This window comes from Apium graveolens, chromosome 4 (genome assembly GCF_009905375.1).
Source record: "Apium graveolens cultivar Ventura chromosome 4, ASM990537v1, whole genome shotgun sequence".
Taxonomy (NCBI): Eukaryota; Viridiplantae; Streptophyta; class Magnoliopsida; order Apiales; family Apiaceae; genus Apium; species Apium graveolens.
This window is the reverse complement of record NC_133650.1, coordinates 131887656-131903066: the sequence shown is the minus strand read 5'-3', so window position 1 is coordinate 131903066 and position 15411 is coordinate 131887656. Positions and strand designations below refer to the sequence as shown.

At 37.0% G+C, this 15411-nt stretch overlaps 1 protein-coding gene across 1 annotated transcript; it reads right to left on the bottom strand.

Moving 5' to 3' along the window:
- Positions 1-8182: 8182 nt before the first annotated feature.
- LOC141718996 (uncharacterized) lies at positions 8183-9559 on the bottom strand. Its single transcript, XM_074521373.1, has 3 exons — positions 9455-9559; positions 8726-9301; positions 8183-8602 (listed from the first exon to the last, which is right to left on the bottom strand). The coding sequence occupies exons 1-3, from the start codon at positions 9557-9559 to the stop codon at positions 8183-8185; spliced, it is 1101 nt and encodes a 366-aa protein (XP_074377474.1).
- Positions 9560-15411: the final 5852 nt, after the last annotated feature.

Genomic DNA, 15411 nt, shown 5'->3' with positions numbered 1-15411 from the left:
TGTGCCGTCGTATGTTGATACTGATAGAAAGAAAGCTAAGAGATTCCAGCAAGGCTTGAAGCCATGGATCAGAGGGAAGGTAGCTATTTTTGAATTGGATACCTATGCCGGGGATGTACAGAAAGCTATGATCGCAGAGACAGAGAGTGAGATGTTCCAGAAAGAAAAGGAAAGCAAGAAAAGGAAAGTTGAGGGAAGTGAGGGTCAGTCACAAACAGGGAAGTTTCCAAATTTTAAGAAGGGCAAGTTTCAGCCAGGGAGAAATTTTAATTTCAGGAGACAAAATGCAGGAGGCGGAGGCCAGGGCAATCGTCCAGCTAATGTGAATCAGCCAAATCAGTTGAGATTAACTTTTCCAGATTGTCAAGTATGTGGAAAGAAGCATGGAGGAGTTTATAACAAGTTGAATGTGGTATGTTTTAAATGCAACCAGAAAGGGCACTTCTCGAGGGAGTGTCGAAATCAGCCAGCAAGAGAGCCAGCAAATAAGGATCAACCTATCCGGAATCCAGCAGTGAAGGTTCCAGTCATTGGATTTACATGCTTTAAATGTGGGAAGCCAGGACATATGGCCAGGGATTGCAAGACACCAGCCCCAGTCAGTAATGCATTGAGGATTATGGGATCTACCCCAACAGTGAATGAGACTCTGAGGGCTAGAGTTTTTGACATGTCGGTGAAGGATGCGATCCAGGATGCGGATGTCGTGGCAGGTACGCTTAATGTGAATTCTTTATGTGCCAAAGTGTTAATAGATTCGGGAACAACTCGATCATTTGTTTCACAAGATTTTGTTAGTAAGTTAAATTGTCCAGTTGGATATTTAAATGAAATAATGACTGTGGAATTAGCAAATCAAGAACGTGTAACTGTTAACCAAGTTTGTGGGAATTGTGAGATTGAGATTTCTGGTAGTAAGTTTTGTGTAGATTTGATACCGTTTAAGTTAGGAGAATTTGACGTTATATTAGGAATGGATTGATTATCCAAGCATGATGCTCAGATAGATTGTCGAAATAAGAAAGTAATGGTAAAAATGCCAGACGAAAGGATAGTAACGTTCAAGGGAAAGAAGCAGGTAAAGAAGTTCTTAACGATGATTCAAGCCAAGAAGTTACTACGACAAGGATGTGAGCATCTCGTAGCATATGTGATCGACAGAAGTCAGGAGCCAGCAAAACTTGAAGATATTCCAGTTGTGAAGGAATTTCCAGACGTGTTTCCCGACGAGTTACCAGGACTTCCTCCAGATAGAGAAATTGAATTTGCAATCGACTTAGCACCTGGAACCGAACCAGTATCCAAGGCCCCGTATAGAATGGCGCCCGTTGAGATGAAAGAGTTAGCAAAGCAATTACAAGAGCTGTTAGAGAAAGGAGTAATCAGACCCAGCGTATCCCGTGGGGAGCCCCGGTATTATTTGTCAAGAAGAAGGATGGAAGCATGAGACTGTGCATCGACTATAGGGAGCTCAACAAGTTGACAATCAAGAATAAGTATCTGTTACCCAGAATTGATGATTTGTTTGACCAATTGAAGGGAGCCAAGTATTTCTCCAAAATTGATTTAAGATCGGGATATCATCAACTGAAGATCAAACCAGAAGATATACCAAGACAGCTTTCAGAACAAGGTATGGACATTACGAGTTTTTAGTGATGTCTTTTGGATTGACCAACGCCCCAGCAGCGTTTATGGACCTGATGAACAGAATTTTCAAGGAATATTTGGACAAGTTCGTTATAGTATTTATAGACGATATTTTGATCTATTCAAAGACGGAGGAGGATCATGCGGAACATTTAAGGACAACTTTGGAGATTTTAAGGAAAAAGAAGTTATATGCTAAATTGTCGAAGTGTGAGTTTTGGCTACAGGAAGTTCAGTTCTTAGGACACATAGTCAGTAATGAAGGGATCAAAGTGGACCCGGCAAAGATCGAGGCAATTACGAATTGGGAAAGACCGAGAACACTCACTGAGGTAAGAAGTTTCTTGGGATTGGCAGGATATTATCGACGATTCGTTCAGAATTTCTCAAGAATTGCAACACCATTGACAAAGCTTACACGAAAGAATGAAAAGTTTATATGGAATGACAAGTGCGAAGAAAGTTTTCAGGAATTGAAGCGGAGATTAATCACGGCACCTGTTTTGTCACTTCCAGACGATCAAGGGAATTTCATAATTTATAGCGATGCTTCTTACAAAGGATTAGGATGTGTTCTTATACAGCATGACAAGGTGATTGCGTATGCGTCAAGGCAATTGAAACCACACGAATAGAAGTACCCTACTCATGATTTGGAGTTAGCAGCTATAGTTTTCGCTTTGAAGATTTGGAGACATTATTTGTATGGAGAAAAGTGTGAGATTTTCACGGATCATAAAAGTTTGAAATATATATTTACCCAGAAGGAACTTAATATGAGACAAAGAAGATGGTTAGAATTGATCAAGGATTATGATTACTCGATTAATTATCATCCCGGTAAGGCGAACGTTGTAGCAGATGCGTTAAGTCGAAAAGAAAGGTTAAATGTGTTATCCGTACCTGAAGAGATATATAAAGAATTTCAAAATTTGGAATTGGAGATTAGAATTTACAAGCCTGAGGAAGCAAAAGTGTACAGTATGATTTTTCGACCGGAGTTATTGGAGAAAATAAAGAAATGCCAGAAAGAGGTAATGGATCAAGATATAAATAGTTTGGTAGGTGAGGAATTATGCACGCAACAAGATGATCAAGGTATTCTTAGGTTTTCTTCAAGAATTTGGATTCCACCAGTAACGGAGCAGAAAAATGAAATTTTACAAGAGGCACATAGTTCAAGATATTCCATCCATCCAGGGAGTACCAAAATGTACAGAGATTTAAAGAAGAATTATTGGTGGCCAGATATGAAGAGGGAAATTGCGGAATGAGTTAGCAAATGTTATACCTGTCAGAGAGTTAAAGCAGAGCATCAGAGACCAAGCAGATTGCTACAGCCATTGGAGATTCCAGAGTGGAAGTGGGAACATATTACCATGGATTTCATAGTTGGATTACCAAGGACAAGGGCTAATCATGATACCATTTGGGTTATAGTAGATAGACTTACCAAGTCAGCTCATTTTCTGCCTATAAATGAAAGATTTTCGCTCGACAAGTTAGTTCATATGTACTTGAAAAAGATCGTAGTTCGTCATGGAATTCCAGTGTCTATCGTATCTGATAGAGATCCAAGGTTTAATTCAAGATTCTGGAAGAGTTTTCAAGAATGTTTGGGAACAAGATTGAATATGAGTACGGCCTATCACCCCCAAACGGATGGCCAAAGTGAAAGAACGATCCAGACAATCGAGGACATGCTACGTGTTTGTGCTATTGATTTCAAAGGAAGTTGGGACGAGCATTTACCCCTGGTAGAGTTTGCCTATAACAACAGTTATCACGCCAGCATTGGAATGCCACCTTATGAAGCCCTTTATGGACGCAAGTGTAGATCTCCAGTATATTGGGACGAAGTAGGAGAACGCAAAATACTCGGACCCGAATTGGTGCAGCAGACAAAGGAAGTTGTTGAAATTATCCGGAAAAGATTAATAGCCGCACAAGATCGTCAAAGGAAATATGCAGACCAGTCAAGAAAAGACATGGAATTTGAAGAAGGAAGCTTGGTATTATGAAAGTATCACCGTGGAAAGGACTAACGAGGTTTGGGAAGAAAGGGAAGCTAAACCCAAGATATGTCGGACCTTTTGAAATCCTAAAGCGTATTGGCAAAGTAGCTTACGAGTTGGCGTTACCTCCGCACATGGAGCACATTCACAATATTTTTCACATATCAATGCTTAAGAAATATAATCCAGACTCCAGGCATGTAATAGAATATGAGCCAATAGAGCTTCAAGCAGATTTGTCATATGTAGAGAGTCCGATAGAGATTCTAGAGGAAAGAGAGAAAGTATTGAGAAATAAAGTGGTAAAGTTAGTAAGAGTATTGTGGAGAAACCCAAAGGTTGAAGAGTCAACCTGGGAGTTAGAAAGTGATATGAGAGAAAAGTACCCTCATTTGTTTTCTTAGAGATTCTGAGGACAGAATCCTTTTAAGGGGGGAAGGATGTAATATCCGGGATATATCGTGTAATTATTTTTGCTATTATATAATTATTATGTGTGTTCAGTATCTATTCTGTGAGTTGATTGTTAAGTGTTATATGTACTTGAATATTCAAAAATAATATTAATTGAGTATTTTAATTTTTATATGTCCAAAATAAAATATAGATAATTGCCATATCTTCCTAATTATTTTTATGTTGGTTTATGGATTTATAAGAATCATATGAAATTTCTAAAATATTTTTCCGGGTAATTAAAATCTATTTTATAAAAACGGGAACCAACCGACGTCAACCGTTGTTACGTTTTTGGAACCCGAAACTCTTTCGAGAACTCCTTCCTAACCTAATTGTAATATTCCGAGCATATTCCATGTTTCGATTTTTTCGATCCGGCGTACGGTTTGTCCTGCGCGGGTCCCGGCGAAACATTTTCGATACAATATTCGTTTCGGTAAATCAATAAAACCCGTATTTTCGATAAACGGGAGCTTTTTATTAAACTATCACAATTATCACTTCGTAATACGTGTAACCAGGCGTTGAGACCAAGACCGCAGTACAAATTGTACTGATTTGGATAATTATCCCGAAAACCGATACCGTTTGGATCAGTTTTTACAAATAAACGTACCGTTTTATATCCGGAATGATCCAACGGGATACTAATTTTCTGTAATTATAGATAGCCTTTTACCGTAATTTATTTCGTATCAAAATCATTTGCAGACAGATAATTATATAATTTTCAGAGAAAAACCCTAATTTCCTAAAACTGTTCTAAAAATCAAACAAGCATTTGGAGGTGTTATTGAATTCGGTTTGGACAGCTCGAGTAACCAATCTGAAGGTCTTGAAGAGCTCTACCAGATTCTGTAATCCATACACCTGCAGAAATCAAGGTTATTTTTCTAAAAATTTATTTATTTTCGAATTTATTTTATTAAAAATATGAATTTTTGTTCGGATGATTGTTTGTATGATTTGATGATTGCATGTTGTAGACTTGTTTTCCTGATGATTTTCATATGTCATACGTCTGATTTGGAGTTCAATAAAATGTTCAAATTTGAGTTTGATTTTCGAATTTTAAAATTAGGGTTTATAACCCGTATGAATGTTCTTAATTGAAATTTGGGGGTTTCTTATTATGTGATAGATTGATGTTGTGTTATAGTGGGTTGTGTTCTCTATGAAATTTGCAATCTAGTCGTATAAGTTTCATGAACCAACGAGGTCTGTAGAGAAGGGAGTTGCGTTTTGAAGTTTTCCGATGTTCGCCGGAAACTGGAAAATTTCACGGCCAAATTCTGGCCAACTCAGGGATTGTTAGGATGAATTGATTACATGGTTGTGTTCCTGGTGTTGTGTAGATGTGATCTGGAGGTGATGGTGGCCTGAGCATCCCTGGAACGTGTTCTCCGGCCATCCCCGACTGTTTTCCGACGACCCCCTGGAAAATTACAGTTTAGTATCTATAGTTTTGAAAACGATGCAGTTTGGTCCCTGTAGTTTCCAGACTTTACAAAAATTGGATTTCTGTTTTAAAAATATTTAAAAATCATATTTCCTATTTATTTTTATTATAAAAATTCGTTTTTAATTTCTGAAAATTCTAAAAATTATTATTTTAATTCTGAAAATTATTTTTAATTCATAAATAAATCTAAATTAATTAGTTAATTAATTTCAGTTAATTTCTAATTGATTAATTGGTCAATTAATTCGAAAATTAATTGATTAATTGATTTAATTAATTATTAATTGATTTTAATTAATTATTTAATTACATTTAATTATTTAAAAATGATTTAAAAATTCTGAAAAATAGTTTCGAGCTTTAAAATATTATTCTAAATTATTTTCAAGGCTCGATAATTATTCTAAAATTATTTCGGAGCCAGAATTGGCCAACTGAACCCTGTTTATTAACCCGAAATTGATCCAACGACCCGTTTTAATTCCGAAAAATGTTTTAAAAATCATTTTAAATACCAGAAAGCCTATTTATGACCCGAGACTTCTTTATAAATGATATATCATTGATTACGTGATGTATTATATGCTATATGTGACTTGTTAATTGACTATCGGTCTATATATTCTGTGTTTACTTGATTATTGCATAACTTTCAATCTGTTAATCGGATTTGGGTAAAACGAAGGGTAGATAGAAGTATGTGTTGAATAGAATTCCATGAGTAAATTATTGATAGATGCTTATGATATGTGAGCAGAAGAGGTAAGACGTAGGAAAGGGAAACAGATAGTTGAGGAGTAAGACGCTTGTGATTGGAAGCGAGTGCAGTGTAGTAAGCTAATATCAGGCAAGTATTCCGAACTTTCTCGAAATATTGTAATACGTGATAGTCTTGTTGATATTGCAAGTGCTTTGAAGCATTGAAACCTAAACCCTGATTTCAGTTATTGTTCTTGAGCCATGAACCTTATTCTTTCTAGACAATTGATTGTTGTATACCCAAACACGAACCTCAAGTATACGATACTACTCCACAAATACATGCAAACAAAATCCCAAACACTGAACTGAATTACTTGTACATTCAATCATTGTATCCTATGCATTGAAAGCCCAAATATTTGAAACCCTGAAATGTTGATTTCTTTGTTATCCAATTCTTTCATTACCCAGCACCCAAGCTTTTAAATTACCTTATTGATCCTTACAAGGATTGAAATCCTTTCAATGTTAAACACTCATTGTTGTTAATGATTCTGGTTATTGTTTATTATTACATATTCTGTTATTATGTTAGAATTGGATTGTTTTTATAAAATTGTGGACCAGATTCGTGGTCAGACCATATAATGGTCAAGTTAGGCCAATGTGTGCCTTGGATCCAGTAGTTAGAGCAATGCTGTGTGCCTTGCTCGGGGTTAGTGCGTGACTGATCAGCAGCCTAACCTTGGTTTTTAAATTAAAAGTATAATATCCAATTCTAAATCATAATCCAATGTTCACTTGATATCATAATCATATTCACCTGATGATCATTATTCTCAGTTTTGTCATTGTGACTTGCTGAGCTAGTTAGCTCATTTGTGCGATGTTGTTTATATTCTTTCCAGTTAAAAAAGAACCAGTTGGTAGCGAGGATCCCCAGTCCAGCGCGAGAGCTAGGGGTTCAGGTTGAGAAAGCTGAGCTAGTAGGCTTCTTTTGGGATAATTTAAGTTTGTAAAAGTTTGTAATAATGTTTAATATTCAGTTTGAGTTTGAAATAGTTGAGATTTGAACGGTTTGTAATATATTAGTGTGTGTGGCTTGTGTGCATACTTTAACCTATTGCGGTCCGTGGTGGTTGGTAAGTAGGGTCACTGCATATATTATTATTATCTTTATTATTGTTATAAGCAGGTTATAAATAAGGTGTGTGTGTGTGTGGACCCCAAACTTCTGACCTGGGTTTGGAGGGCGCCACATTACCACTCTGAACACTCGCAACCAAGGTCTGCCCACCAGCATATTATGCACGGAATCCTAATCCAGCACTTTGAAGTCTATCATCTGGGTAACAGATAGAATTCCTTCCCCAAGCATGACAGGAAGTCTAATCGAACCCATAACTCTCACCGCTTCTCCAGTATAGTCGTAGACGTGTGCATCTTCAAAATTCATGTCACTGTGTGGGAAACCCAATTTCTTGTACGTGCTGTAATACAAGATGTTAGCAGAGCTTCCGTTATCCAAGAAGACCCGATGCACGTTCATCGTTCAAATGAGCATAGTTATTACCAAAGAGTCATTATATGGATGATGTACCCATCTTGACTATCTTTCCCTGAAAATAATATCAGTAGATTCCCCCTTGAATATTTTTGGAGGTCTATCTTCCAAGCTATGCATGTTGGTGAGTGGTAGATGTCGTGCCTCTCTACATTTTTCTCCGGAGCCCGATTACTATATCCGACAAATGAATGTCCTTCGAAAATTGCCCTAATACTTCCAGCTCTTTGGAACTTGACTTCGGTCAGCTTTTCATCGACGTCTGCCTGTGGGGGGTGTCTTTCATTTCCCCTTATCATCATTTCCTCTGTGTCGCTTCACCTTGTCAATCTATTCTCCCAGATATCCAGCTTTTATCAACTCTTCAATCTCATCCTTTAGGTGACGACATTCGTGGGTATCGTGACCGGTAGACTCATGGTACTCGCAATCTTTTTTCTTGTCTCTACTCTTCCATGACGTCAAACGGTCTGGTTTCTTGAAGATTACTCTCTCCTTATTTACCTCAAAGATGTGATCAATGGATGCTGCCAACAGAGTGTAATTGCTCACCCTCTTTTCATAGTTCGGCGGTGGACTCCACTCTCTCCGCACGTTCACGACATTCACCCTATTAGGGCTCCGAGTATTTCGCCGATAATCTGAACTCGCGGACGTGTCCCTCCTCTTAGCTCGCCCCTTCGAACTGTGGGTATTATCATTCTTCTTTGTCTCGGAATATGATTTCTCTATCGCTTTGAAGGACTCAGCCTGCGCAAGTACATCGGCCAATGACACAGGGTCTTTTCCTTGTAAATGTTTTCATAAATCTGTTCCCACGCGCAGTCCTGCTATAAGAAGTATTTTCAGTGTTTCGTCAGTTGCGCCTCTCACCAAGGTAGACTCTGCATTGAATCTCTTGAAATATGAAGTCAAGCTTTCCCCTTCCTTCTGTTTCACACTGGCCAGTGTGGTAACAGGCGGAGTATACTTCACCGCGGCTTGAAACTGAGTCAGAAACAAGGTTTGCATTTGTTCCCAAGATGTGATAACTCCTGGACCAAGTTTTTGGAACCACTGTTGAGCACCTTCTCTAAAGGTGGCCGCCAAAAGACGGCATCGCTCCAAGTCAGGTACCTGATGTACATCCATCTCAATGTTGAAACATCCCAAGAATTCCACGGGGTCAAAATTTCCATGAAAGCGCAAGTCATTGATCGTGTTCCTGTATCCCGCAGGCAGCTGCGATTCCCTTACAACAGCCAAGAAAGGGGATGGGGCTTGAGCAGTTGTTGTTACCCTACCTCCTTCGAGATTGTTGAGCAGCCTCTTAAGATCATTCAAAATAAATTTCCCTACTCCAGGAATGGTTTGAACGTTAAGTTGTTGGGGTTGCTCCGTAACTTGTTGCTGTTCCCCTTGATTACCCCCCGGGTGGGCCGGTGGATCTTGCCGCCCCTCGCCCTGAGGCTGCGGTTATGGTATATTTCCATCTTGATTTTGAACATTCCCTGGTGCACGAGGTTCTTCCTGGCCGCGCCTCGGAATTTCATTATTGTTTTGCATCCTTTCTTGAATTCGGAAGTCGTCCTGGTCATGAGGATGCGTCCTGGATCCATTGACTGTAGCACTATGAGAAGTCACGAGAACAACGATATGCACTTCATCAGTGGAGGGCGCGCCCTCTCGTCTCCTATTATACTGCGCCCTTCCATATTGGTATCCCATCATTCCTCGTCCATTCCTCTGATAGCCGTGGCCGTAATTTCCAAACCTTCCTCGTGGAGGGGCACGCTCATGCTCGCGGTGCCGTACCCTATCATCCCTTGTATATGTAGGGGCACACGCGTTGTATCACGGGGCATCGCTTCTCCACCGTTTCCTTCCTTTTTCCATTCTAGCAGCAACATTCTCAAATCATCGTCTTCCAACCTTATGTCAAGCCTCCTCTTTAGATTTGAAAGAACCCTTTTTTCCTCATCTTGATTCTGAATATTTTCCGCACGACGACGCTCGTCCATCGTACGTCCAGACCTCTGTGGGTGTAGAACAACTTGATTGTCGAGGTGAGGCCTTTCTCTTCCGTCAGAATCCTCATCGATAAGCTCCACAATAGGATCCACATCATCAGTTGATTCCAAGCGCCGTGGAGTGATTCGCGGGTTTCCTCCACTGGCCTGACCACAGGCATCTTGGGCATCTCCCTCAACTACGGGTGCTTTCCCCAAAACGTGGCCACGGCGGGGTAAACGACGACCCCTCCTCGTTTTGCGACACTCCACCATGATCAGCCTCGAGTGAAAATTGTTCAGAGTGTCCCCCATGCGATACAACTGCTCCAAGATATCAACGTTGCTAATGAGAACTGAAGGTTATCCTCCCACATCTTGAGCTCTCGGAAGATCTACTCTGTTTCTAGGCACGTAGGGTTCATGGCGAGTGTAGCCTCCCTTGACTTCTCTTTCAGATATGATATCACTTCCATCATAAGAACTTTCATCATTATTGTAAGACATATTTTCCTCCCAAGACTATGATCTTAATCAGCAGCCCTCCTTCTAGCGCCAATTTGTTGACGGAGGAATTTGGGAAACAACAAAATTTGAGGTTTCTCGCTAGAATTAAGATCTATGAAGGTGGTTCTCCGCCTGAAAATCAAGCGGTGTGTGGTGGTTGTATGTTAATTAGTGGCTGAGATTGATTAGGGCAAGTGGTGGCTCCTTTTCAGCTCTCAACTTCTTACCCCTCTCAATATGCCTACCTACCCATTATATAGGGATCAAGCCTGATGTAGTTCTTGGGGAACAAGAAATCTAATGGGCTTAGACTTCTTATTCCTAGGCCCAGTAGAAACCCATCCAGAATCCATCTTCCGCTAGCTTTAGGAATGTCCAACTATGAGGCCCAACCGCAAAGGCCCAAGACTCGCCCGTAATCGTAGGACTTCACGGATAATGCATCTCCCTGCACAAGGATAACACTCCTTTACAGCTATCTCCCTTGATTTACGGACGCAGGTATAGCCACGGTTCACCCTAAATGCCGGATGCATCCCTGTCCCCCGAATGAGGATAACCCACCAGATAGCAGGACACGTGATCCCAAGCTCTTGGGTGCAAAGTGCAGGATGACTCTAAAGTTCTCCAATAAGGACACCTGTTGAATATAAGAACAAAGTTCCCATAGCACACACCAAGTAAAACCCCGCATCCCCAACGAGGACACCCGTTAAATACAGGAGGAGGCCTTCAATCATCAGGTATACCCTGAAGGCCTTCAAACTTTTTACGGACATCCCCCTCCTTGACCGTCTCCAGGAGGGAATTCTTCAGAGTACTTGCAAAAAATATGTTAGTGGAAATAACCCTCCATTGCTCATTTCCATGCGTGCCTTGTTCTAAGCTCACCCTTGAAAATGCATTTCCCAAAACACCGGGCACGTCCTAGAACACCGGGCGCGTCCTAGAACACCGGGCGCGTCCTGACCTTTATGAAGCCTGTACTTTTTCTCCAGCAACTACCTCTCATGACATTCCACATAGACAGGACGCGTCCTACCCCTAGGCGCGTTCTTCAAACTTCCCCGCTAAAGGGCCATTCCCAGCGAACACTTCAACAGCAGTGGACGCGTCCTCACAAACCGTGGGCGCGTCCTATTTCCCTCCTTTGAAACACAACGCCGAGTTTGACTCTAATTAATCCGCGTTTGACTCGTGTTGATCCAATACCAAATTTTGGGTATAACATAATCTAGAGATCACTTGTTCAGACTTGTTCAGAAGATAAGATAGGTTTATGAATATATTTAATTAAACATGAAGTTTAATGAATCTAATAACTTGTTTCGAGTTTTGTTCGTGTAATAAGAAATATACTATCAATTTGCACTTGGTGGCTAATTGGATAAGAAAAATATTGTAAAATAAACTTATATCTAGCTAGTAATTTAGTTTACCAAATTCATTTACTTTCTGCTCTTAAAAGGCTCGAAATTACAGCTTAACCTAAAACAAGATATAGTATAGATCAAATCCGGAAAAATGTCTCGGACAATTGGGATCACTTTTATGATTATTAATATGGGTTTGTCTAGTGCTCATGTATACACTCTAATAATAATTTTTTGATGAATTGATTAATTTTTATTGGCTTAAATTTTTAGGCGGAATTCATTATAATTAATTAAAAGAGATCAATCAAAATTTGTCCTTATTATATACCCACACCATAAAACATAGAAACAGTATTAATATTTTATAAATTACATATTGTCATAATACTACATCATTTATGATCAGTTCACTAGCTAAATACTTCAAAAAGTTCAAGTCCAGATTATGTGAATATTAACATGATGAGTGCTCCTCGGCTACTTTGAATTAATTTTTAATATATTTTTCGAATAATTTGATATAATATTTGACGTGTTTTAATTCATGTACGTGTATATATATATATATATATATATATATATATATATATATATATATATATATATATATATATATACTAACTTAAAATCCGTGCAATGCATGGATAGCACATATATTTTTTAATACTATATAATTTTTTTTAAAATTTTGAATTCAATTTTGAATTTTGTTCATTTAAAACTTTAAATGATATGACTTTATAATAATTCTATTAGTAGACGTATATGTTCATAACTTTTTAGAACATTTAAACTTATTTAAAGTGATAGCATTGGTAAGGAGGAAAATGTTATTATAACGAAATTATTATTTTATTGAGGGTAAAAATAAAATATTTTCATTATGTTGGTACCTTAAGAAATATTATTTTAGCATGTTGATTACTTAATCGATTAACTGTAATTCTATAAAAGATATTTGAAAAAAAAATAATATTACTGATTAAACGATATAGTTTTATTGATAATTCTATGTGTATTTTTAAAAAAATAATATTTATGTTTTAATTCAAATTTGATTTTTAGTTCACATCAATAGGATACGAATTATACTTAATCTAATATTAATTTGATTTATCTCGGATCAGTAATTTATATTATTTTATTTTAGCTCGATGCCCAATATACCTACCAAATCAAACTAATTATTTTTAGTTTAATTTTAATTTTTTGTAAGTGTGGATCAATAAAATAATTTTATTTTAGACTAAATAATTAGCATATATTATTTTATTTTTGTTGGTCGAATTGTATTTTTATTTTAGTTTTATGTTAGTCTGAATCAATTGTATAATGTATTTTTTTATCCTGAATAAATAAAATATATTATTTTGTTTATCCAAATTCATTTGTATACTTTTTTTAGGAGGACTGATAGTATTATTATTTTATCTTAGCCCGATTCACATGACATATCAACTAAATTTTAATAATTATATTTAGTTTGGTTATTTATTTAACCCGAAGTAACAAATTAGAATAATATAGAACTCGATATGAATTAAAATATAATTGGTAGAAAAAGTTGAATTTAATTTAAATTATAATGATATAGAGTTCGATATAAAATAGTATTGAAATTGGTAAAGTAATAAAGTAAGTTGACTTAATATCAATTAGAATTAGAATTGTTCGACCCATTGAGCCCGCAAGGGTTGGCTCACTAGGTTAAAAGGGGATAATTATCATTTTGGTCACATGTTTGAATCCCACGGGAGGAGAATTTATAATTATGTCTCCTGAGCCGGACGTTGTTGGTTAAATGCGCTTTACCTTGATTCACGTGGTTTGCAGGCTATTGTGTGAGCCCGCAGGGTTTACGCAGTGTGCACCCGAAGGGTAGCGGCTGCGGATTAACTACGATAAAAAAATTATAATTGAAATAATTAAGTAGGGATAATTAAGTAATTTCAGCAAGTACCGACCGACCGACTACCAAATTTTTAATGTTTCGTCTATTATAATATAGTATAGAAGTATAGATTGGTAAAGCAATATAAAAAGTTGACTTCAATATCAATTAGAATTAGAATTGATCGACCCAATAATTAGAATTGAAATAATTAGGTAAGGGTAATTAAGTAATTCCACCAAGTACCGACCAACCGATTACCAAATTTTTCATGTTTCGTCTATTATAATATAGTATATATATATGGGTAAAGTACCCTGTTATATAAATAATTGTGGAGAATCATTATTTAAGATATATATAATTTTATTTTATTTTTCATCATGTATAGTTATATATTTTAATTATCAAGTTAAAAATCGAAGTTACACAATTTTTTTATTTAAAAAATCATTGAAATTAATGAAAAAGTTTAAATTGGTTATATAGTAGAATCACAACACTTTAAAAATTATTTCATTGTAAAATCAAATTTAAAATCAAGTAATTTGTCAAATTTTAATTGTTAAATTTTTTGTTATATTCAAAAATAATTATTATTCTAGATTAATATCGAATTTTATATTTTTTGAAATAAAATTTTACAATTTATGATGAGATTTTATAATAGAATAAATAATTATCCGCGGTTTTCCATATCAAATGGTTTCCACCCAATAAAGATAGAGGCACACACATGTGGTCAAATTTTGTTATTAGAAAATTTCGAGTATACACATTACACGTAATAATTTGAGAATGATTTCAAATGATTTTGGTAACTAGTTCGGTTTATCTATCATTTTCCCATAATGTACGTCATATTAGCTATCAAGCTAATATCTAGTACGTAGAAATTCTTTAATATTTGGTAATGGTTTAATAAGAAATGTTTTCCAACATTTAGTCTTCGGCGACCACAGGGCATCATCTGCCATTTCTTGGTGACTCTGCTTCTTGCAAAGCAAAAAATTCCTTCCTCCGCCTGCTGCTATCATTTCACTTGGACTTAGAGCTGCTGACAAAAATAATAAAAATGGTGACAATGTAAACTTAATCAAAATGAACACACACATATGAATATCTGCAGAAACCTAGATCACATTTTTAATGTTTTTGGAGGAATAAAGGATAGTAGTACCATCTTCTTCACCATTGGAGGGATAAAGAAGGCATTGGTTCACATCATAACCAAGAACAGGGAGGCGCTCCTCTCGGGCATACAGCTTTAGTGCAGTACCGATCACAGCTGCAACGCTATCATCCCCCTTCACCACGAACTTGATAGGACCAGAACCCCCTAATACGTTCACAATGATCAAGAACTGATTTCTCTTCCCGTGGACTGCACTTCTGTTAATTGTGTTTCTTTCTTCGCTAATTTTCTTTTCTTTTTGGTTCTTACCAAGCAGCATTAATTTCTCCGAAATAATTCTGAGAATCATTTCTTGTCGATAACAAGGTTGATCAGAATAAAAAAATATAATTGCTTGTAAACTGATACCACCGTAAGGAGATAGAACACTCGGAGAAGTTGCATGGTGTGATGGTCTAATGGAAAGTATATATATATATATATATATATATGTGTGTGTGTGTGTGTGTGTGTGTGTGTATATATGTGTGTATAGAGAAACTTTAGCAGCAAACTAGCTGTTTTTGTATATGTTTACATTTTTCAAACTTCTTCAATGACTGACTGATCTTAGGATCAATGCGACTGTATGAATGAAAAATAAGCCCAACAACTAACGCTGA